The 26,179-nt window shown below is 36.0% G+C and overlaps 1 protein-coding gene across 2 annotated transcripts in view; it reads right to left on the reverse strand.

Annotated features, from left to right (window-relative positions):
• PRKD1 (protein kinase D1) overlaps window positions 1–26,179 on the reverse strand; it is a 278,574-nt gene that overhangs the window by 23,197 nt on the left and 229,198 nt on the right. For both annotated transcript variants that reach the window (XM_036450797.2, XM_036450803.2), the window contains 4 exons: window positions 25,710–25,989; window positions 24,455–24,507; window positions 22,381–22,453; window positions 19,615–19,721 (listed from right to left, as the gene is read on the reverse strand). In XM_036450797.2, the coding sequence (XP_036306690.1) occupies window positions 19,615–19,721; window positions 22,381–22,453; window positions 24,455–24,507; window positions 25,710–25,989 (513 nt within the window). The remainder of the gene's footprint in view (window positions 1–19,614; window positions 19,722–22,380; window positions 22,454–24,454; window positions 24,508–25,709; window positions 25,990–26,179) is intronic.

Raw genomic sequence — 26,179 nt, forward strand, 5'->3', positions numbered from 1 at the left:
GAAAAGTATTTCCAATAGCACAATGACTTTATTTTTTCTGCATAGCATAAATAGTATATAATAAGTTGATATTTTAAACTTAATTATGTATGATTGAGACACTCACGAGCTATAATTTTTGCATTGAACCAAATGATCAAATTTGTTTTTACATTTGACAATAATAATAATAAAAAAACCCAAAAACCCAGACTATAAGAAATCATACTGTTTTTATCCAAATTCTCTCTACCATACTGATGAAAAGTACTTCTTTAGTCTAAAGAAGATAATATTTAAAGTCTAGAAATAGGAAGAAATGTAAGATATTATTTTCTGTAATCATGCATAATTCATATTACCTTATTAATACCTTAAGAACAACTCTAAGATAAGCTTCAAACACATTGGTCCATGTGACTTGTTTACACTTTAAATTTTCTACTTAAAATATAAAATATATAAACTCTTCTATATAAAATAACCATTCAATCCTTTTCTCTTAATGTTCAAAGTAAATGGATTAATTTAAAAATGGCTTAATAACTTCAACGCCATGTCATTTATAGCATACTAATGTTCAGAAAGAATTTTTGTTAACTTCTTAGTCCTACCTCAGGAATTCAAATAATATATTTTATGGCAGAGTAAGTACTACAAGACTTTCTGGCCATCTGTTTGTTGCATTTAAGTAATCTAATTTTCAGGAAATGAAACATTTGGTCAAGTACAGGAAAGAAGAGTGTCCATTCACACACAACAGATTGATGACACATCCAGGGGGTGACTAGAAGCTGTTTTGAAGTCTGGGGGGAAATACCTTTTGGAGATCAAGATAAAAATGTTCCTGACTCAACTCGCCTGAAGAATTCTTATGTAATCAGTGGAGACTATTCACTAAAAGCAAAGGCTTTCCTAAAAGCAACAATATTTTATATCATAAAATAAAGACAACTAATTAACATCTTTACGTTCACATTCTATATTGTTATATCTTCTGAATTCATGTGATTATTTCATTTGTACCTATATTTAATTTTAACAGTATTGCTTTATATATCATTCCATATATAGCTGTGATAAATTGGAGATGTCGTATTTCCCCCTTTCTTCTTATTTCATGATTCTAATACTACAATATATGAGAGATGGTAAAGAGGAGAATTAGAATCAACAACTTTTCAACAGGTTATTTAGGAGCAATACAGGTCTCATATGGGGATTTCTGACTACTTTTCTATAAAAACAAGTAAGTAATTTAGCTCCTACTGAGACATAATGAAATAACCTTAAAAGTGATGAGTATAAGATCTAAAACCTAAATGCCACGAAGAGGAGAAGGAAGGATATTTGCAGTGGTGTGGGAGGGACTGAGGTGCCTTTCTCAGAAGTGTAGCACTCAGGGGCTTTCGCTGATTCTCATTTCTGCCAGTTTGCCAGGGTTGAGAGAAGAACACACCATCTTTCCATTTTATAATCACAGGCTCTTACAATTTATGCTTCCCTTAATGGCTCTGGAAATCACGATCACCTAATGTTTCATGAAGGGGAAATAGGATGTAATTCCCTGATAGATGCTAAAAAAAAGTCATCATGGAGACAGCAGATGACTATAAAAAGACTCGTTAAGGAGAATACTCAAATTGATAAGGTAAGCTCAGCTCTCTCCAAAATTCCAGAACCTTATGCCCAACTGTGTTCTGGGTGTGTTCATTTAAAGGAAACATGTCAAACAATAGGAATTGGTGTCTTTTCTTCCAAACTTATTCTTTGGTGATTCCTCTCTTGGTATATAGCCAGGCATTTTAGTCAGAAACTGAAAGTCATACTAAATAGTTACTCCTCCCTCAATTCTCAAACCAATTGATCTCTAAAATGAATAGAATCCACCTCCTTACTTTATCTTACACTAACCCCTCATCTTTATTGTCACCATGACAGCCTTGGTCTAAGCCTTAACTCTTCCCTAGGGATCTGCCACAGCCTCGCAAATGATCTTATTATAGGTCTTGCTCTCCTCCAATCCATTCCTTAAAGGGCTGCCACTGTGATCTCCCCAGAGGTGATTCGAAATCATACCATCTTGCTTCAATGCCACTATAATCACCACTGGTTTTAGGAGGAGGTGCATGCACCTCTCTAGCAAAGCACATGGGGATCTCCACTAACAGCTCCTTTCCCCCCTCCCACCAAACACTCCCCCAGCTTCTTCTCTCCTGCTCCCACATATCTACCCATATCTCTGGCCATGCTAAACTATTTTCAAAACAAGCCATAATCTCTCTTTCTTTTCTATACTTTCATACACACTTCTTTTCTCAGCCAGGAACAGATTATTTTGTTCAGCGGACAGGCAGCTTTCATGACTACCAGTCTCTCTTATCTCATAGTCTTTGGTAAATTCTTTCATAACAGTTAACATATTAAGTTATTGGTGAATCTCTGTGTTTTACCAACAAGAACCCCAAGCTCCTTAAGGACTTCATTTTATCAATTATATTCCCAGTCAGAGTAAGCCTAGTGCCTGGTATGTATTAAATACCCAATACAAGTTTATACATTAGATTGAAGGTTAAAGAATCCCTATATCTCCTCATTTTTCAGCACATGAATAATACTCGTTTTAAATTGGATTTATCAGGGTGACATTGGTTAATAAAATTATACAGGTTTCAGGTATAAAATTCTACATAATCTATATATTGCATTGTGTTTACTATCCCAAGTCAAGCCTCTTTCCATCACTCCTTTACCTTCTTCTATCTACTCATATTCCCCACAGCCTCTTCCCTTTGGCAATCACCATACTGTTGTCTGTGTCCATGAGTCTTTCTTTTTATTCTTCGGTTAATCACTTCACCCTTCTCATCCAGCTCCAACCCCCTCCCCTCTGATAGCTGACAATCTGTTCTCTGCATCTATGAGTTTGTCTCCACTTTATTTTGTCCATTAGATTTCACATTTCAGTGAAATCATATGGTACTTGTCTTTCTCTGACTAGCTTATGCCACTTAGAATAATATTCTCCAGGTCCATCAAGGCTGTAATATTTATTTTCTGTTGTTTGTTGTTGTTATTGTTGTGTGTGTGTGTGTGTGTGTGTGTGTGTGTGTGTGTGTTTATGGCTGAGTAAGTAGTATTCCATTGTGTAAAAGTACCACAGCTTTTTTATCCATTCATCTCCCCATGGACACTTGGACTGCTTCCAAATTTGGCTATTGTAAATAACACTCTAATGAACATAGGGTGCATATGTTCTATTAAATTATCGATAGTATGTTGGGTTTCTTTGGATATATTCCCAGAAGTGGAATTGCTGGGCCAAAAGGCCATTCCATTTTTATTTTTGAAGGTAACTCCATACTGCTTTCCACAGTGGCTGCATTCCCATTAACAGAGCATGAGGGTTCTCTTTTCTCCACATCCTCACCAACACTTTTTGCTTATTATTGATGGTGGCCATTTTGGCAGGTATGTGGTGATACCTTATAGTACTTTTAATTTGCATTTCTGGTGATTAATGATGTTGAACCTTTTTTCTCTGTATCTACTGGCCATCTTTATGTCTTTTTTGGAAAATTGTTTATTTGTGTCATTTGCCCGTTTCTTTTTTTAAAATATATTTTTATTGACTTCAGAGAAGAAGGGAGAGGTCCAGAGAGATAGAAACATCAATGGTGAGAGAGAATCATAGTTCACCTGCCTCCTGCATGCCCACACTGAGGATCAAGCCTGACAGTACATTTTGCATCCAATATGGTAGATATTGATGTCCTCTCAAAACCCATGTGCTTTGACTGGGAATTGAACCATGCATGACCTCCTAGTTCATAGGTTTAGGCCAAACCACTGAACCACACCAACCAGGCCTTTGTCCATTTCTTAATTGAATTATTCGTTTGTTAATATATATTTTATTGATTTCAGAGAAGAATGGAGAAGAGAGAGATAGACATCAATGATGAGAGAGAATCACTGATTGGCTGCCACATGTGGATTGAGCCTACAACCTGGGCATGTGCCTTGACCGGAATTGAACCTGGGACCCTTCGGTCCACAGGTCAATGCTCTATCCACTGAGCCAAATTGGCTAGAATGAATTGTTTATTTTTTCAGTGTTGAGTTTTATAAGTTCCTTAATAATTTTGGATGTTAAGTCTTTATCAGGTGTATCAGTGAATATGTTCTCCATTCAATAGGTTGTCTTTTCATTCTGTTGATGGTTTCCTTTGTTATGTAAAATTTTTTAGTTTCATGTAGTACCATTAAGATTTAAATTATTGCCAAAACCAATTTGGCTCAGTGGATAGAACATTGGCCTGTGGACTGAAAGGACCCAGTTTCGATTCCAGTCAAGGACATGTACCTTGGTTGTGGGCACATCCCCAGTAGTGGGTATGCAGGAGCAGCTGATCCATGTTTCTCTCTCATCAATGTTTCTAACTCTCTATTCCTCTCCCTTCCTCTCTGTAAAAATTCAATAAAATATATTTAAAAAACATTTAAATTATTTTATTGAAGTGATACATATCTGACATATTTAGTGACAGTACATTTTGCATCCAATATGGTAGATATTGATGTCCTCTCTTAAAAAAAAAAAAGTACTAGGTCTTTTCATTTTTAGTTCACTTGCGTAGGCTAGACAATCTCAGGATTCTGATGATGAATCAAATAATCAGGAGTAACGATTTTCTAAAGTCCCAAAGGTATAACTAAGACATCCTGTTTTTTTCCAGGTACTGTTCCTTTAAAATATAGATTTGGCCACTGCTTTTATAAATATTTCAGCATACTTGAAAGGAATAAATATGTAATTTTCTTACTTCCTAAGTGATCTGTATTTATTTTATAGGTAGCTATTAAAAAAGAGGTACTCATCCATTTCAGTTCATACTCAAAGCCATATGGAAACATTCACAGGAAGAGACAGAAAAGCAGCAGCAGCTAAAGACCATAGCCAGGATATTCCTTTTAAATTACCACTTCCCCCTGCAAATTCCCCTTTATACAACTTGTAAAAATCTAATTTCCTATGATTTCATTATTGTCCTGAGGATGAGAAATACAGCACTGAAAATGGATTGTTTAAATGACAATGATCATGGTACTTCTACCCCTTACTTGGAAAAGGCCTTACAAGTCTTTTCTCCACATTTTCATTCCATTTACCACTGGACAGATGTGACACGGGAAGGCTGGAGGCCTGGAACATCATTTCAGGGGCACAGTTTCTCTGGACATACTCCGCCTGAGTTTGAATTCCAGCTCTACCACTTCCCAATTTTGACTTCTGTTTCTTGATATACTAATAATAATAATAATAATAATAATAACAACAACAACAACAACAACAACATCTAACCTTGTAACATAACTAGAATTTAATTAGTTAATGTATATAAAATCCCTCAAACCATGCCTGGAACACAGTAAATGTTAGTTGCGGTCATTGTGGAGAAGATTTTTTATAATTTTGAAAAGATCTGGGCCACACATCTCTCTTCAGTTTGATAAGTGGAAGGATACTCTAAGTGGCAGAAAGGAAACTTGCTTCTTGCCTTTCACCTCAGAGAGGCTGCGTCAGGAAGGAACTGCCACAACTTGCTCCTTCTAGTTTGTCCGGTCCATCTTTCCCCCGGCTGTGGATTAAACTTCGGTGGTGGGAGAGGGGCTTCTACTTCACCGCCGGTCAGGCAAAGGCTTTGTCCTGCAGCCAGGAAAGCCCTCCTGACCCAAAGTGAGCATGGAGGTGATTTGGTTATGCCAGGTGAACATGTTCCCATGTCAGTTCAGTTGGCAAAAACTCTATATTTCAATAGGCTCCTACTTCAGTCATTAGTTATCTTTTCGGAGGTAACAATTTTTTGGGGGGATTTCATGTGTAAATTTTTGGAAATGTACAATGATTTTCATCTGGGACAAAATAAAGCTAACTTACACTGTCAGAAGAACAAAGGGACACAATGTTACTTCAACAACAAGATTAGATATAACCCTCTACCCTCCGGTGGACAGGGATCACTTGCTGACGTTTAGGTCAATGGGGCCATAATCAAGATGTTCAGATTTTTCCTGGTAAACCGGTTTGCTCATCCCATCCATGAGAACTGGGGTGTATTGTTACTCTTGCTGTAGCATTAAGTAGGACAGATTGACCGTGGTTAAATATAGTTCAAAATGAGGATAATGGGAGAAATAATGCACTGAAGCATCTCCATTAACTGCTATGACGATACATACATACTGCACCCAAATATCAGAAAAGGAAGTCAACTTTTAGGTGGTTAGCTATTAATGCAAAATTTACCATTACATTTTTTTTTTATTTTTAAATCCACTGTCTGTGTATTCCATTAAATAATATTGGACCAAGAAACTTTTTTAAAAGAACAATTCAATATTTGCATAGCAAAAAAAAACCTCATCCAAGACCTGATGTCAAACTTCACTATTACTGTATATCCATAAACCTATCTATACACCTGTCAGTCATTCTGTACTTCATCAATTGTGGACATGCTTTAATCTAGCTTTACATCCCAGGGATGTTTCGACGTATGATAAATACAATGAGTATTTTCCTTTCCCTAAAAAAGGAAGAGGCTAAATGCAGAGGGGAGGAGTATGCAGAGAGCAACACTTAAAAAAAGCTCTCATCATCTTTCATGTTGTTCCCAGCCTTGTCTTGAGTTTTCAACAGGCGAAAATGCTATAAAAATATCTCATATTTGTTAACCATTACCAGGAATCCTTCATATTAAAGGTAAAAATGAGACACTTTAAAAACAAAATCTAGATGCCTTAAGCTCTCCATATGGACTCATACACTGACGTTTCATCAGCAGTGATGTTTACATAAGGCTGAGGCTAATATTGTAATTTTGGAAGATGGGTAATTTCTTTTTTTTTTTTTTTAATATATTTTATTGATTTTTTTAAAGAGAGGAAAAGGGAGGGATAGAGAGCTAGAAACATCGATGAGAGAGAAACATCGACCAGCTGCCTCTTGCACGCCCCCTACCGGGGATGTGCCCGCAACCAATGTACATGCCCTTGACCAGAATCAAACCTGGGACCTTTCAGTCCACAGACTGACGCTCTACCACTGAGCCAAACCGGTTTCGGCAGGAAGATGGGTAATTTCTATAAAAAAAACCTTACATAGCAAGGATCTAATATGTATCTGAGTACCCATCCCTACTTCCCAACCAAGTTGACTTTAGGCAAAAGAATATGATATTTGTAAACTAGAAACAAAGGTGTCAAAGACAGAAAATTAATAACTGACCAATACCATTAGAAAAAAAATAGTGTTAGTAAAGTCTGACCCTCTGTCCACTATGGCACTACTCTGTGTTCAGAGAAAAGGCAAGAATTAAAAGTATAGCTTGTTAAAATAAGAAAATTGGGATTTCTTGCTAAAATAAGAAAATTGGGATCATCAAATCTATATATTGTACATAAAAGCTGAAAACTTCAATTATCTGGATTTTTTCCTATTTGCCATTAAATGCATATCATGGAGATGCATCTAGAACACATTTTTATTTCCTGTTAATGTACCTGGCTGGAAACATGAACACATAAATTCAATCTCATTCTGATGTTAGGTTTAAAGAGAAATTTTTGACAAATCATATCACTGTAGCCTAGTTCCTATATTTAGATGTCAGTACTCCAAGAAGTCTAATGTTCTATTATCATGTTAAATCATCTGTGTAGACAGATAATCCTTCTCATGTCTTATATATCAGATAATGCGAACTGGAATGAGTAGTGTACAGGGTCTACCGGAGGGATTAAAGATGACACACTATGTAGAAAAGTTAAAGTGGTGACATCTTAATAGTATATTTGCCTAACGGTTCTGTGGTAAAATGTGTTTAGTGTCAAAATGTGTTTATTTAGTTCTTAAATAAGGGCATTTTTGAAATCCTTAATAAGTAAAAGACTGTATTCACTTCCAAGATGTGGATGACCTGGAGAGGGTACATATTATTTTCTAAATTGTTTTAGTGAGGAAATCTTAATTCCTAACCCCTTACAGAAATAAACTGAAATCTTTTCCAAAAATATGTTGGTAAAGACAGATACAAAAAACCATGTTATACATTATGTCATTTAGTTCCCCCAAATCATTCCTGTGAAGCAAGCACACTGAGTCTGATGAACTCCATTCATTAATTAAAAAAACAACAACACATTTAATAAAAAATAGAAAAGTTTTGACTTGGTAACTGGCCTTTTTACACTAAGTTTTCACTATGACTGACATTCTTACCAAACACAATATTTGAAAAATTTTTTAAGTTTATTTTCTTTGTCTTATAATATATTTTGTTTTCTTTTTCCTCTATTTTAAACATCCATAAATATTATCTATAAGCTTTATTTTTTGGAACATGCAGAAGATATGACTACTTTAGAGCTGAAAAACATGTCTAAAAAAACAATTTTAAGTAAGTTATTTGTGCAATAAGATACAAAGAAGGAAATATAATAAAACATATTAGATGAAAGTGAGCAGGACAATTAGCTCAGGGGCAAGAGACCCCTGGCCCCACCCTTTCCCTTCCCCTTCTGTTAGGAACGTGTGGAAGTGACTGTGGCTAGCCACTTGTGCCCTTGCCGCCCCTCTCCCAGTTTCCTGGGGTAAGAAAGAGTTAAAACAAAAACCAAAATTCATAGAACTACACTAAAATGGATGTTTTCCTGTTTGCAAATTATCCTATATAATAAAGAGCTACCATATTTTTCGGACCATAAGACGCACTTTTTCCCCCCCAGAAGTGGGGGGAAAAAGTCCCTGCGTCTTATGGTCCAAATATAGCCTACACATATACTTTTTAAAAAAAGTTTTTTTACTTGCCCGGCTCTGTGTGGTCTCTGTGTGCTTGCCCGGCTCTAAAATGGTTTTAAATGCTGCTGTTTACTTTACAGGGTTGATTACATGTGTTTATGACTGTGATGTTGGGTTTTAATGCACATAAAATATTTTAGGACACTATTTGTTTCAGAATCTTTTTTTCTTCATTTCCCTTCTCTAAAAACTGGTGCGTCTTATGGTCCGGAGCGTCTTATGGTCCGAAAAATACGGTAATATGAAAGAAAAAAAAACACCCACAAAAGACCCCCACAAAACAAAAACAACTAGTCTCAGCCAGAGTTGGCAGTCATGTTAACCTAGATCACAGTGTTGAAGTAGCTCTGCCCTTCAGATCATCATGACAGTTTTGAGAAGACCAAAGACAGAGCCACTATCTAGAGAAGAGGGACTTAGATGAGCTGTGCTGATGACCACACCCAAGGTGTCAGAGACCATGAACCACCCCCATTCCCTCCCTGCCCAAAGCTGGCAACCCCTCTCCCCCTCATTCCTTTCCTCTCACTTTAATAAGTCTACTGTGCTTTCCCAAATCTCTGTCTAGTTCTTGAGATTTTTTCCTGTGCAAGGACAAGAACCTGGACACTGTCACCAGGTTGTGGCCTCCCATGAGCCCTCCTGCATCAAAAGTATAAAATAACCTCTCACTACACACTAAAAGAAAAAGTACTCAAATTTTGCACATTTTTCTCTGGAAAAAATAAAAAGAAAAAGAAAAATTGACTCCATAATTTAAAAAAATCAGCAGTTTGCAAAAATGTTCATTTTCCCACCCACATTTGGCAACATTTTTATCTGTGTTCTATCGTGATTATCTCTTCTCCACCTACTCTTGATCATGTTTTAGGTTAAGAGAACAAAGCCATGTATTTAAAGATATGTAATATTCTTGCTCCATGAAGACAAATTACCATGCTTTTTAGACAAAAAGGAAGACTTTATTGTTTTATTGGCATGCTCTGCAATCTATCCCCCTGTTTTCTTCAGGTGTGGCTACATAATTTGTTAAACAAATACTAAATGCCTACCAGGGGCCAAGTATACCTCAAGGCATGTTCAGCCCTAACCCAGGCTTTGAGTCAAATACATGTTCTTTGTGTTGATAAAAAGTATTTGTCTCCAGGACCTACTTAGGAAATTGAACCCCAAGTTCCTAGATCTTCTTCCTAGGAACTGGACTTAAAACTCAATCGTGGCTAACTAATAGCATCTAATAAGTATGAAAACTTTCCTGTGTACCAGGCACTGCTGAGTTTCACAAATCACCACAGTCCAGTCTCATGTCTATGACATTTTTCTAGATAAAGAAATTGAGGCACAGAGAGCTGAAATAACTTGTGCAATCTCCTAAGAACCCTTAAATACAAGTCTAATATTTAAACTGAGGCAATCTAACTCTAGAATTTATGTGCCTTACACACCATGTTATGCATTGTCTTAATTCTTTCCTTGGATTCAAGTCCATTTAGGATTAGGTAGGGCACTGTCTGCTCTAATATGCTTCAGGAGCCATGCTGCTTACGTCTCCCCACCATGATCTCACATCCCAGCTGAGCACGCTGTCTGGATGTCAGTCTTATCACCACATTATCCGCCCCCCCCCTCACACACACACACCTGTTATGACATTCATTCTGACAATCTGCATTGACAATTTAGATTCTCTGTCTTCCTGACTGGCAGGACCGCTTCCCTACAGCTTATTCTATTTTTCAATCCATGAACCACCACAGTGTTGTGCTCTTACCAAATCTCCTCCTGATCTGAGGTTCCACTGCCTTTCAAGGTAACTCTATCATGTTCTCTGATTTGCTTTGCACCCAAAATGCAACTCCACTTCCCCTTCCCCCCAGGGCTTAAATTTTGAGACAGAATATATGTAACATCTGGAACAATTAGTGACTATTCTACAAATGTTCCCACTCATTAAATAGCAGCATTTTATAATTAGAACCTAAAATTTAATGATTTATTAGTATAAAAGATATTATAACAAAGGCCCTGAGAAGGAATTTAAGAAAATACAGTAATTTCAAAGAATTTTGTCAAATGTTAATTAATTACCTGTAGTATCCTGTCTACTATGATAGGTCTTGTGGAAGTTGAAAAAAAATTAGGCACTGCTGAGACTTTCAAATTGTTTATAATCTAATTATTACAGAAGAAGCATTTAATAAGTATTAAAGTACTTTATACTGAGACTAGAAACCATAAATAAAAATGAGATATGGAAAGTAGCACAAAACAGAAAGAACTGGTGGATCTTAAGGATCAATCTAAGATTGATGAGTCAAGTAATCAAAACTGGCATCCAGGCTTGGAAAAGAAATCTGAGCAATGGCCAGAAGTTAGGAGTATAAGGACAGTGGCTTGAAGATAAAAGACAGTCTTAGTGGAATAGAAACTACAGAGTCCAGTGAGATCACCTACAGTGCTAAAAGGTAGGACAAGTAGATAGGTTTAATGAAATCAGAAAAAGAAAACTAGGGACTGATAAGATGAAAGCCAACTAAAGACTCATCAGGTGTGGTCTTCAGGATGAACCAGGGAAAAGGGAGGGCCAGGAATGTGGTGATGTAAAGGAAGCAAGGGAGGACTCAGCTATGACAAATTTCACCCATGCCAGTAATCAAGGCATGAATTTAAAAGCCTAGACTAGTTGCAGTGGAAATGTTAGGGCTACAGCCAAGATGACATTTTAGAAAGAAAGAGGAATGGGGGCATTGTGACTGGCACTACTAGCCTCTAACGAAGTTTTCTTGCCATTAAACATTTTTCCTATATATGTCTTTCCTAAATACCCATGTTATAATAACAATTGTTTTCCCAAATATTTCAATAACCCAAGCATAATAAAACATTTACAGTCACCCAAGCATAATAAAATCCAATTGATTTGACACAATATCTAAGTCACACAAAACCCATTTCCTGGTTTTATTGTGCACTCTGTCTCACCATAGCAGTTTCCAAATGAAGATAGGCTCTTGGGGAACAGAAAGAATTTTAAGAGATATGTAAGCAGAGAAATAGATGTAAGAAAATCTGTTTTGTTTAAATCTGTAGCTCTACTGAAAAGTATAAATACTCTTCAATATAGATCTGCCTGAGCAAAACCCTGTGGTCTCAAAATTCTCCATTCCCAAGTTTCCTTTCATAGTGATCTTTCATCCACTTTCCAAAAGAAAGGCATGCTTCTCACATATTCCAAGTTACAAGAGTGCTCTTGGAAAATCCTCTTGGAGAAAATAAACAGAAAACTTGAAATACCATATTGGCGTAAATAGAGAATAACCTTAATGACTTCCAAATAATTATTTTCCAACTCAGTTTCTAATTCATGCTTTCAACACAATTAAAAAAGATGCATTGGATTTATTAAAAAAGATTAAAATAAATTCCTAAAGATAAATAAGTTTTTCTTTTTCTGGATTACAACTTGGCTTCTACAGTTTTAAAAAAGGTCCTTACTCAAGGATATGTTTTCACTTACTTATTTTTTTCTTGAGAGAGGGAAAGAACATTGATGTAAGAAAGGTACATTGACTGGTTGCCCCCTGTATGCAAATATTATCAGGAATCAAAACCACAATCTACTTATGTGCCCTTATGGGAATCGGACCTGCAACCTTTTGGTGTAAGGGATGATGCTCCAACCAACTGGGCCACCCAGCCAGGGCTTGGCTTCTACATTTTAAGAAAAGGAACTTATATACTTATATGCATAGCCCATGAATACAGGCAAAAGGATAGTGAAGACCTGGGAGAGTGGTTAAGGACTGGGAGGAGGGGCAAGAGGAGGAGAAAATGGGATATATCTGTAATACTACCAACAATAAAAGTATATATTTAAAAATTAAAAATTAAATGTTTTTTAATAAAAAATAATAAAAGGAATAAAATTGTTGCTGAATAAACAGTAATATTCATCCACCAAATTATCAACTAAATTAAAAAATCATTTTTATTAATCTATTTTCAGTAATATTTTATTTTCTATGATAAATAAGCACAGATAAAAATTTATAGTAGATTTATCTTGCTTTATAAAGCTTTTACTAATAAAAACTGTGGTGATAGCTTAATCCAGGTTAATGCTTTAAATACTTAAAATATAATAAAAATTTAAAACAGTGCTTATATTTATTGTAAATAACTATGGAGAATACCAATAAAAGACTTTCAAATATAAAAACACATTACATTGAACTATCATTCTGTATGGAACATGTAATATATTCACAGAAAACAAGGAAGTTGTAAAGTATACTATTGTTTAAAAAAGACTATTCAAGTATTTTTAAAATCATTGATAAATAATTTTAAATGTTTATAATATTTAGATTCTAATGCAAACATTTAAAGGAGTGGCATAGCTTTATTTTCAAATACATATGCTTTTAATACATTATAAAATTAAGACTCATTAACCTCTGACAAAATTTTTCCAGCTATCAACTTAAACATTCACAAGCAGGTACAAAAGGTTTTGAGAACATATGACTAAAAGTGTTTGAAGATCATTCTTCTAAAATGGCCTTAAGTTTTCTACTCATTTTTCACAGAATATTTATCTTGAGCTTGTCCCTCAGCCTAATGTTTCTTTCCACCATTTCTTTGCTTATCAAACTCAAGATTTCATCAATGTTATATTATTCTTGGAACTCTCTGGATTCCAATGCTCAGTCATAATCCACAACTTCTTCCACTATGCTTCCACACTATCCTGATGGTTGCTCCTTGTACCTGACTATACTAAGATATTTAATCTTAAGGGTTTCATTCATTTTTATATGGCACAAAGGCCAGTAAATTGCTTTGTGTGGAGAAAGGAAGTGCTTCATAGGTTCTGATGAATGATGTATATTTTCACTAATTGAAGGAAAAGTTTTTTTGGGGTAAGAAAATGGAAGAATGTTAGCAATATAAACAAAATCAAGGAGTGAGTATCTTATAGGGAAGATGTTAGGATTAAGCATTTGGTGTTAGGCTGGTTGATTTGAGGTAACAATACACAACAAAATGGAGATGTCCTAAGGTCAGAAATAAGAGATGCAAGTGCCCATGAAAGAACAGATCTCAAGAACGACCTTTGATCTCACTCATTTATGGAATATAATGAACAACATAAACTGATCAACAAAAACAGATCCAGAGACAGGGAAACATCAAACAGACCATCAAACCTCAGGGGGAAGGTAGGGGAGGGTGGAGGTAAGGGGGAGAGATCAACCAAAGGACTTATATGCATGCATATGAGCCTAACCAATGGACACAGACAACAGCAGGGTGAGGGTATTAGTGTGGGGATAAGGGCAATAATGGGGGATAAGCACACATATGTAATACCTTAATCAATAAAATAATAATAATAATAAAAGAACAACCTTTGAAGAGATTACAGAAACTCTCTTTAAGTGATGATCTCACTCTGGGAATGAGTTCCAAATTAGCATAAGCCACTTAGCTGAATGAAAGGAGACGTTCAAGGAGACAGCTGGAGGAGATATCAGGGAAAGAGAAATAGGATCTGTTAAGTGCAGGGGTGAAGTGAGGAACTAGACTGGAAAGGGGGCAAAGTATCAACACTGTTGAAGGACTGAGATTAGTCAAATGGGATAAAGACTAAAACACAGACAAAGTGTGACAGCTGGGGAGAGGTAGAACATCAGCTTATGGCCAAAAGAGCCTTGCATTTTCTTAAGAAGATGTGAAAATCAAAGATGAAAAGTGAATTTATGAACAAGAACTGAGTGCAGAGCTGAGCTCGAATCTGAAGTGTGGTGGCACAGAAGGGAGAAGAAGCAGGCTGCGGGAGGCAGCCTAGACCAGTCAAGACCACCTTTTGTTGTTGCTGTGGTTTTCAAGAGCGACTTGAATGAGAAGGGGAGTCCCTCACAATAAAAACAAAAACAAATGACAATGGTAATTTTATGCGATAAGTACATAGGGATACATTTAATTTATGGCCTATGAAGTTCTCATATATTTTTCCCTATATTCTGTATTCTGTGTACTTTCATAATTCCAAAATGCTTCCATATATTGAATCATAAACAGAAGCTCTGGAATATCTCTATGTGTAAAAGCCTAAGTGACCAAATGCTTAGTCGCTATAAGGCGCACTGACCACCAGGGGACAGGTGCTCAATGTATAGGATCAAGCTCCCTTCTGTCTGGATCAGGCCAGCAGGGATGGGGCCAAAACCAACTCTCCAACATCCCCTGTGGGGTCTGGATTGCAAGAAGATGCAGGACAGGCCAAGGGACCCCACAGCTGCAGGAGTCCGTGCACCAGGCCTCTAGCAGATGAATAAAAGTTGATAATTAAGAAAAGGAGAACAAACAAAGTAAACAAATTAGAGTTATATTCATAAGTATTAGCCTAAAGTTTTCTATGCACTGTGACATTATGTTAGAAAATAAAAATTAGAGTTGACCAAATAAGCCAGTATTGATAAATTATATTAAATAGGTCATTTCAATATTACTTATTTTAGATTTTAAATTTCTAAGATTTCTCTGATATATTTGCATCTCCTTGTAAAGGTCAGTGTTTGGTGATATCCTTAATAATCACAAAACAACAATACTTTTTCCTATTTTGTTGCCATGAGTAGAAAAGATCATAATTTCTAATTGCCATGTATTTTTTAGCAAGTTACAAAAATTTTAAATATTATGAATAGGATCCCTTTGGGAATTTTATGAAGTAACAGCTATGTTAATTAACATCCTTCTGAAACATAATGATAATGAAATACAGATAATGAAAAACAAATTTTCTAAATGATAGAAGAGACAACTATGCCATAAGATTCATACTTGCCTTAATTTTAACTGTTGAAAACATCTAATGGGTTTCGTTTTCTAATGACTGATAGGCCTTACAAAACCTTCACCTAGGCTATATGCAGAAGATGAAATGGGAAAAAAATGCACACACAACACAAACAATTCTACTTTTTTGCACAGTCCATTGAAGTCTTGTATAAGCTAAGGTACATTTTTACAAACCTAGAAACAAATCTAAATTTGACCAGCAGCCTAACAGATTGCATGAGGAGGACTTTCAGAATCAGGCTCTTCAACCCACATGATCCCTTCTGGAGAATCAGAAGGAGGAGAGGACAGAACGTTTCAGACACCAGGTACAACCAGAAACTAGGACACTGACTTTCATAAACTAGACAGCACAAGGCAGAGGACACCAAATGCTTCTGGGTATCACTTTTATATCCAGAAGGACAGAAATCTGTTCCTCAAGATCAGTGAAAGAAAACCTTCCCACCACTCATAGGACTTTAATCATGGTGCCTTTTCTGAACTCAACCACAGTCAGAATTCCAACCCCTAGCCCCTATCCCCATTTACAATTTGAATTTTCAAGTTCAAAAGGTGAATTCTTCCTTTTGATAAGAAATGAGGACTTTCAAAGACAAGTCACACACAATCCTTCTTAACAAACCAACCACTTAACCATTAATAGCAATGCAAGCTAGACTTTTGCTATCTTCTTGGACACTATGGGTGCCATGTATGTGACAAGATGGAGTTTCCATACAATTTTATTAATTTAACAAATGTTTGCTTAACAATTAATGTATGCCAAGTGTTAAGGATATATCCTATATAATAAAAACATAATACCGTTTCCCCGAAAATAAGACAGTGTCTTATATTAATTTTTGCTCCCTAAGATGCGCTAAGTCTTATTTTCAGGGGATGTCTTATTTTTCCATGAAGAAGAATACAGTACACATTTATTGTTAAATGAAAGTAAAGGAAATTTATTACCTGTATACGGTACAGTAGTACGGTAGTTGTCAACACAAATCAGACAAACTATGAATCCTACAGTATCAAGAATTTACTCATTTATTCAAAGACAATCATGTCATCATCTTCTGGAACATCATCATAACAATCCAATTCCTGAATTTCTTGGTGAATTTCTTGTGACTCCATTTCTTTCAGAATCTTGTGTCTCCAAATCTCTCATGTTTAGCCTAGGGGGGCTTTGTTTATGGGGGGATGCCTTATATTTCACTCAGAAGGAAACCTGTAAGTAGGTCTTATTTTCGGGGAAACACGGTATGCAAATTGACAGAACGGCAGAACGGCCGGCTGCTATGGTGCACACTGACCACTAGGGGGCAGATGCTCAATGCAGGAGCTGCCCCCTGATCCTCAGTGAGCTCCCACAGGGGAGCATCACTCAGCCAGAATCCTGGCTCACAGTTGGTGAGCGCAGTGGTGGTGGGGGGAGCCTCTCCCACCTCCATTGCAGGCAGGCAGTAAGGAGTGAGGGGTCCCAGACTTCAAGAGCCCTGGGCTGTGAGAGGGATGTTTGAGGGCAGGCGGATATCCCCCACGGGGTCCGGACTGCGAGAGGGTGCAGGCTGGGCTGAGCAACCCCTCGCCCCACAATACACGAGTCTTGTGCACCGGGCCTCTAGTTAGTAAATAAAACAGCAATATTTGCACTCCTGATGGGTACACTCTACTTAGTGTTATAGGGGGGGGAAAAAAAAAGAAAACACAAATCAGAGCAAGATGGAACAGGGGTAGGGGTTGGGAGGCTGTCTGAGTGGACTGTAGTTTTAAATAAAATGTGAGAGTGATGCTTACACAGCTGGTGATATGTGAGCCAACTCATGGGAGGTGAGCTTGAACTTTACTGTCTCTGGAATAGGGAATTACAAGCTTTCCTAAGAGGCTGATATACCTGACTATGGAACAAGTTCAAATACTTTTTTCCACCCCACTTATTTCTGCTAAGGGACATGAGGAATTCCCTATTTTTGATTAACATATTTTGAAACGATTGTCCACTTTACGATAAAGTATAAACTCCTGAACCTGGTATCTGCATGTAATTAAGTGAAGTCTTAAGAAGACACTTACACGATTGAACATCCAACATATAAATAAGTAGCAGCTTAACTAAAGTTAGGGCCCATGACACCTAGGACCTGGGTGTCTTTGTCCCCATGATACCCACTGGACGCAGAGCCGAGCTTAGCTCATGGTACGCATTCAGTGAGTATGAGTTGGGTGAATGAAGCAAGGAATGGCTGGGTACAGTGGGGTTGTGATAAGTGATGAGGATTTTTGAGATTTCAAGCCATAATATGAGAGCTGTTGGACCTCTTCCTATGCTCAAGGGGCACAATTTGACTTTTAATCTAACCTAACTCTTTAGAAAACCACGTTATTATAATAAAAAGTGTGCCAAATGTCTGCTTATTGCATCTGCATTGTGATTGCACCTACTTTTTTTCAAAGTAGAGATGGGAAGCAGTGTATGCTCAGGTATATTTTATTTTCTACTTCACTACAGAGACAGCAGCCTCGAGTGACAGGCTCAGGGAAGCCAACTAAAGGCCTAGGCATAGAAAATCAGACCTGCAACATCTATTGCAGGCAGTCTTCTGCAATTGTAATGAAATACAGGACATAACTATGTGAACCATGAAAGTCCTCTCATATCCTGTAAGGAAGGAGAGGTATCTGTACATACGCCAGCTCTGGAGGTGGGCATGTGGCAGAGGAATCTGCCTTCAGGACCCCTGTGGGAGTGGGGCCTGGGGAGCAAGGGGCAGGTTTGGGAAGACGTCACGTACTAAGTTTTCAAATGTCATCTGTAGTTCAATATTGCCCAGTTAAGAATAAAAAAATTATTTTTGTGATAACTGATTAGCGAGCACTGACCTACGAATCTGTGAATTGGCTTTTTCTTCCCCATGAAAATGGAGAACAATGCAGCAGTCCTCTGTGTTACATTTGTTGTCCAAAAGTACTAAACACCATCTTTACAAATCCTGAATCCCACGAAAGTCTGTTATTATTTTTAGTTTTCTGAATACGTTAATTCCTTTAGAGCAGAAATCATTATCTTTTTCAACATTTAACTGTATGAAACTCAATAAATGGCCGTTAAATGAAACAAACAATGAATAATTAAATATTTCATTTTGTTAGCAATGTTCAAATGAAAATTATTTAATAAAATGATGAATTAGAAATTATGATCAGCATGTATGGCAAGTGGAGAATTATGGAAGTTATATAATAATGGAAATTTATCAATGATCTAAATTTTCTAGACTGAATAGCTAATTTAACTACATCTAGCAACAGTTGCTCAATTTCCACTGGTCTATAGAAAATGTTTTAGTAATTAAACAGTTATATATATCACATATATACCTTTTATTAATACATTCTGGCTTTAAAAAGGGACTGCTATTCATGAGAAGAGTTAAGCAACATGCTGAATATTAAATGAAATGTTTACAGTAAGAGGCAAGATATTAATAACATCAAATTGATGTGGTTCTCAGACATGTTTTACTCATGTACCTGATATTCTGAGAGTTACACACTCAATTCATATAATAATGGCAGCACAAAGGAGAAATGTTTACAAAGGCAAGGTTATTTATAATGTAAAAAAAAAAAAAATGGTCTTAGAATGTCCACTGTGAGCAAACGCTAAAGCATTACTCATTTAGTGAGTATTAATAACATATTAAAACATATAAATTCAGTACATAAAAAGGAACAACTGCTTCCTAGACTCAGGAAAGTTACTACCTAGGCAAGTGGTTTGATGTTTAATCTGCCTTTCCAATAATTTTAAAGTGTTTCTAAATACCTATCCCACACATGTATGGATAACTTTTCTGTTTTGCAGAAGTTGAGGGTGTATTTTATAGCTTCCAAATAAAAAAACAAATAAGTACCTGTAGAATTGCAACCTCATTACGAAGCTGGCTTTCTTGTTTTGTTGGAAATCTTAATTTGTCAATGATTTTAATAGCTACATCTCTTCCTGTTTTACGATGTTTTCCTTTAAAATAAAAAAGAAAATATTAGCATAACGTTATTAAATACCATCTATTTAAGAACTCCAGAATTTATAGGAACACATAGAAACTATAAAAATGTTTCATGAAATTAATTAACATTTCTGCTGTTAATTAACATTTTTCTACCTCACTACAGAGGCAGCAGCCTGGGTGACAGGCTCAGGGAAGCTAACTGAAGGCCTAGGCATAGAAAATCAGACCTACAACATCTATTGCAGGCAGTCTTCTGCAATTGACTTATACCCACTAAGATTTCATTTATTGCTCCATTATTCTAAATCATATATGTACTATAAAATTAGCAACTATTTAAAACACAAAAGAATTGGAACATTAAAGCTATATGTATCAACAGCCTGATATTTCTCATAAAAATGTATTTTAGAAACGGGATATTGAGCTACTTAATATAGAAAGTACTCATACCACCAGCACTATGCTCTCCTTAAGAAAGTATAATTTTAAATTCCTGTTAAACTAATGTGTATTATAATGGAAAGAATAAACATCTTGGCTCTGTCACTCATTAACTTTGGGATCTTAAGCAAATCACTTAAGCTTTCTGAGTTTTAGGTTCCTCATCTTTCATGATAAAGTTGTTATGAGAATTAGATGAAATAAGATATGTAAAGTACACAAAGTGTCCAGATAACTATGCACACTAAAAAAAAAAAAAAAAGTTAGTTATCGCCTTGGCTGGTTTGGCTCAGTGGATAGAGCATCAGGCTGTGGTCTAAAGGGTTCCAGGTTTGATTCCAGCCAGGGACACATGCCTGGGTTGCGGGCTCGCTCCCCCGCAGTAGGGGGCTGGCAGGAGACAGCTGATCAATAATTCTCTGTCATCATTGATGTTCCTATCTCTCTATCCCTCTCCCTTCCTCTCTAAAATCAATAAAAATATTTTTTTAAATGTTAGTTATCATCATTGTCGCCATCATTAGAACATGATAAGCCATTTCTATACATTATATCCCACTTAATCCTCACAAAACAAAACAAAACAAAACAAAACAAAACAAAACAAAAACACCAACTTTGAGACATCTACAGGGCACTCTTAAAGGCTTAGCTATAATGTAACAGGTATAGAGTAGTGTTAATTGAATCTAAAAATTAAAATCTGAAAATGGATCTAATTAGTCAAAATTTTTGGTCACATACAACTTACCTGTTGTAAATCTAATGTTCTTTTCCCCTTTTCCTCGCTCTTGCTATTCTTTCTAATTCATCCCAGTCAGCTTCCTTTAAAGACTGGTTGTTCTCATGTTCTCTACTTCCTTACCACCATTCCTTACTATTGGGACTCACGGCAACCTCTGTTCCAATTTAGCCATTTTCCTGCAATCTCTCTCTTCAAGGTCACAGCATCTTTTGTCTCTACACCTCTGTCACTATAGCACTTGAATTCTCTTCTAAGACTGTTCTCACCCACTTCACGCTCTATGTGTCCTATCTTAACTTTTTCAGTCTTCCTCATGAAGGCCTCCCGAGGTCCCTCACTAGCCTGATAGTGCACTGGTCCCACAGTCTGGCCTGCACCCCTTCATAATCTGGGATCCCCCTAGTAAGTCTACTCTTTCAATGTTGGATGTTACCAATTATCTGGCACCTTGCTGGTCTCTCAGCCTCATTTCCCACACCTGCCTCATCCCGCAGTACATGCAGTTATGGGTATTTACCGTGCTCTATACAACCATGTTTTGTTTTGTTTGCATGTGACTATTACACTGCAGAGCAATACTCTGTGAGTGGTGTGATTAGTCTCCCCTGTTACACTGTTATGCATTAACAACAAGCACAATGGTTGCTAACTCACTAATAGGTTTGCCATAAAAAATAAGTTGAGCATTTTAGAAGAATCACAATTTCTTTGTAAAACAGAGTAGAACTTGATTAATTTTCAAGTAAAAAGCACAATATTACAATTATAAGTAATACTGAGCAAAATGTAATTATTTCAGAGCACCTGCACCTCACAAAAAAAGATAATTTGTTACTAATTTAAGGAACTGAAAGTTATGATGTTGTTTTATAGGGCAGGTAACACATTAACATCAAATGTTTTGTAAAGACTTGACAAATATAATAGAACTGGCTAGAATCTAAAACAGCAGTGGTCAAAATAATAAGTTCACCAAATAAGATTAACAATAAGAAAAAAGATAAAAATTCAGTATTTCATTTCAAAAATTTAAAAAATGCAAACCTTAATGAAATACATTCAGTGTTAAAGATATTAGAATTAAAAGCTTTTTTGTGTCTAGTTACATGATTGGTTTTCCATGGAGTTCTGAGGAAATATTGTAAAAGAAATGGAAGTAATTTTTTTATGAATTACAACTTCCTGGTTTCTCAATATTTTGTCTAAATAAGCCAATATTTAACCAGTATTGCATATAGTTTGTTCATATTTAAGCAAAATATGTTTTTTAGGAGTGAAAAACTTCTTTCAAAACATAAATATTCCAATTTTCCAAATAGTAATTATTTAAAGAAAAATGTCTTCAAAAAGGTAAAACAGAGACACTTACAAACATATATACACACAGGACTTATCTTTCATATTTTTTAGAGATATAACTTATAAACACAAATAGCTAAAATTTTAAATTAATAAAAATACTTAGTGAACTAACCTACCTCCATAAACAATTCCAAACTGCCCTGAGCCCAGTACTTCGTCAGGAAAAATCTGATAGACTGTGCTGATATCCTGTAGGTACGAGTCCAATGAAAAGAAAACATGAAGTGAAACAAAACATGAGTCTTAATAAATTATAAAATGTTATTAATTGTATCATAAATATTAAATATTTCAAACAAATTACAAATGCGAGATGAAATCTACAATATGACCATAATATCCAAAATACATTCTTCAATTAATGTAAGATTGTAATGTTCTGAAAACTATTCTGCTCTTAAGCAGCAGAGTAATGTCCAATGAAGTGTGTCTCTAATGAGAGAGATAAGACTTAAGACTATACAATGTCATTTACTATCAATATTCATAAAAAGGATTTGCATATTGAGATGGCTATATAGAGGAATGAGTTAAATAATCATAGGTCTGTGTGAGTCCTGGTTCCAACCACTCCACGCTTTGTAGCTTGAAAGGTGACGCTGCTTCTTTATCAACCACCACATCCCAATGAATCTACACTGAGAGGAGGTGGCTGATTCACTGCAAGAGCGTGGCAGCCACCACAGATGGATGACAGCCCTTGGAAATCCTCATCTGTGTGGTAACTAAAATCTTCCATGTTTACCGCCTCTGGAGGTAATAAGGTCTCAATGTCTACACTATTTCTCTTTGACAGAATACTAGCTACAGCATTATGTGTTAATCTGTGTTGTACAGTCTGTGACTTGATGACCACATTGATGAAAGCAAAACACAATAGTTTGCCACTTTACATAGGATGTATTCCTATTTCTTGCATTCTCTTTGCTTTTTCAAAAATAAGTCCTTTTACGTTGAATTCTACCATCCTGAGATCCTATACTTTCCTATTTTCTTATGCCCTTCCCTCTAGAAAAGCTGTCAACATCCTATGATCCCTTCACAGTGTCTATGGGGTGAGTTCAGGTTTGTAGATTAGTACTGCTCCAGCATTCTGAGTCCAAGCTACAACATCTTCCTCTGATGGCTCGATGGCCCACCAGGACTTTTCAGTGGCCAGTCCTGGCCAAACAGGGTGGAACAACCCCACAGCTTTCTAGAATTCGCAAAAGGCTTATAAGTTTATCTATATGTCTGTCTTCTCTGGCTAAGCAAGAGCAAAAGGAACCTGCAGATCTTTAGAAAGCTATCTGTGATCAATGGCACAAAAATTCATCTAACCTTCACTCTGAAGTTTTCCTAATTCTCTCTAATCTTTCATTTTCAGTTTACTTTATATCAATTTAGCAAATATTGTAAGCTGTTATAGAGGTTCATGGAATTTATTAAACTCACATCAGTGTAACTCTGCAAACTTTGCTTTTATTCATAGGTAAGTATAGCAGGCAAAACAGTAAAATATCTTAGTCACAAGACAGGTGAGAAAGATATTATTATTGTGGGTTACTTGCCATACAGACAAAGTATTACAAATAAAACAAACATGACAGAGTGCAAATTCTTTCATAATATGTTTGACCTGTAATATTCAAAAACTCAGCTGCAAGGATGGAGTTATGTGCCCTGGGTGACAAAGATGCTAGATATAGATACATAAAATCTAAATCATGCAGGTTTTTGAGGTTTCCTTAATATGTACAAGGGACTGTAACAGCATTTGCAACTCCTTATCATATGACAGCAATCAAGACATGAGAATAAGGGCATGTTTAAGCTATTCATGCAACTAAAAATTTTTATTTTATCTTATTTCATATTGTGTAATATCACTCATTAAAATTCTAGTACCAAGATATAAAAATGTGTGAAAAATTGGAAACTGTATTATAATTGCTTACCTGAGATGAATAATAGGTATTTAGCTCTTAATACTACAGAATAAATTACAAAAAAGTCACCAAAATAATACATCTAATGTAATGTTTCTAAAATCTTATGGAAGAAAAGTACCCAAATAGACACTATTTAATTTAAAAAAAATACTAAAAATTTAAAATGTTAGATAAATAATGAAGAGTATTTCATGATATCTTTATTTTCTAATTTAAAAAATCATATCACCACATTTTATATTACTAAATATATACTCACCACATTTTCTTGAATCTGGCAATTTGATACCGAAATACTCAGAGAAATATCTCCTGGAAATACATGTTAAAAATATACAAAAGAAGTAAGAGAGATAACAGCATAACAAGTAAACACATGCTTACTAATCAAGCTGCAGGAGTATTTTTAAATCAGAGCAATTAGATTTTTCTATAAACATGTCTATTAGGATATTTCTTTCCTTTTACTAGTGTAGATTTACTCAGTACAGCTTTGAAAAATAGCATTTTCTCAGTTTAGAATGTGGAGTCATACAGATTCGAGTTCAAGCACTGGCTTGCCACTTTGTGGCTCTGGTACAAGCTTAACTTAATCTCTCTAGAGCCCTATTTCCTCACCAGTCAAATAGCCAAGTCATTAACATCCACCCATTCAGGTTGTTTTAAGGTAGTGGTGGGCAAACTCATTAGTCAACAGAGCCAAATATCAACAGTACAATGATTGAAATTTCTTTTGAGAGCCAAATTTTTTAAACTTAAACTTCTTCTAACGACACTTCTTCAAAATAGACTCTCCCAGGCTGTGGTATTTTGTGCAAGAGCCACATTCAAGGGGCCACAGAGCTGCATGTGGCTCGTGAGCCGCAGTTTGCCGACAATGATAATTTAAGGCATTAAATTAGAGACCTTATGTAAAGTGCTTAGCACCAAAATAGGCATGCACATTCTACTAATATATATATATATATTAGTTGGAGAGATCAATGAAAGAGAGATAAATCATAAAATAAACTATGATGTGAAAACCTGAGCTTCTCCCCTATAGACTTCATTATTGATAGTAATTATAAGATTTAAAACTACATTTTTATATAGATATCCTCAATATTTAAAAAAAAATCCAACCTCAATATTTTATTATGGTCCCATTTTAATAAAAGTCTACCTCATTCTACTAATGACACAGATTTCTTCCTAGGATAAAATTATCAAGGGTTTTCAAGTATTCTGCACACCATGTACACACATGGTAGCCTAGCCTGCTAGGTGGTTTTCTGTTAACTCAGATTTGCAAATAGCAAGCCTGGCATTCCAGGTCAGGTTCAAGGATACTTCTAGGTCTCTGCTATTGCCTAATATTTGGGTCTACATGAATTTGTTCAAATTTAATATAAAATAAAAATAGGATAATTTAATGAATGTAATATCTTAGTATATTAGGTTACCAAGTAAACGAAACCATCTCCAGAAGGCCCTCTTCACCTGCTCTACAGACAGGAAGCTAGCAGACTCACTGTGAGAGTTGGTTCCGGAACCTACGGACGAGCCCTTGGGAATGACGGGCATGAGGGCATGCTGGATCGCCACCTCCCACATCCTGGCCACATCGGCACCAACGCCACTGGTGAGGACACTGCCACTGGGTGATGGGCTGGAAGGGTTGACCACATTTTCTCCCACGTAATACACTACATTTGCTGTAGTGATCTCAAAGCAGTGAGGGTTGGCCCCATTAGGAATTAAAGCTGAAGGTTTTGCTGGTTCCAGAGATAAAATTTCTGATAACGGAATTTCCTGTGGAAGAAAGAGTATGCTGATATAGTTTACCAAAAGTATGCAAATTTTCAAATAAGATACATGCCAGGAACATGTAAGAAATGACATTACAAATGGCCATCATTTACGTAAAATGGTTTCATAATATACTGAATATTACAAAGCAAAATTAAAAAAAAAAATCTTTGCTAGAGAAAATATAATTATC

Source organism: Pipistrellus kuhlii, unplaced genomic scaffold, assembly GCF_014108245.1.
Source record: "Pipistrellus kuhlii isolate mPipKuh1 unplaced genomic scaffold, mPipKuh1.p scaffold_m20_p_1, whole genome shotgun sequence".
NCBI lineage: Eukaryota > Metazoa > Chordata > Mammalia > Chiroptera > Vespertilionidae > Pipistrellus > Pipistrellus kuhlii.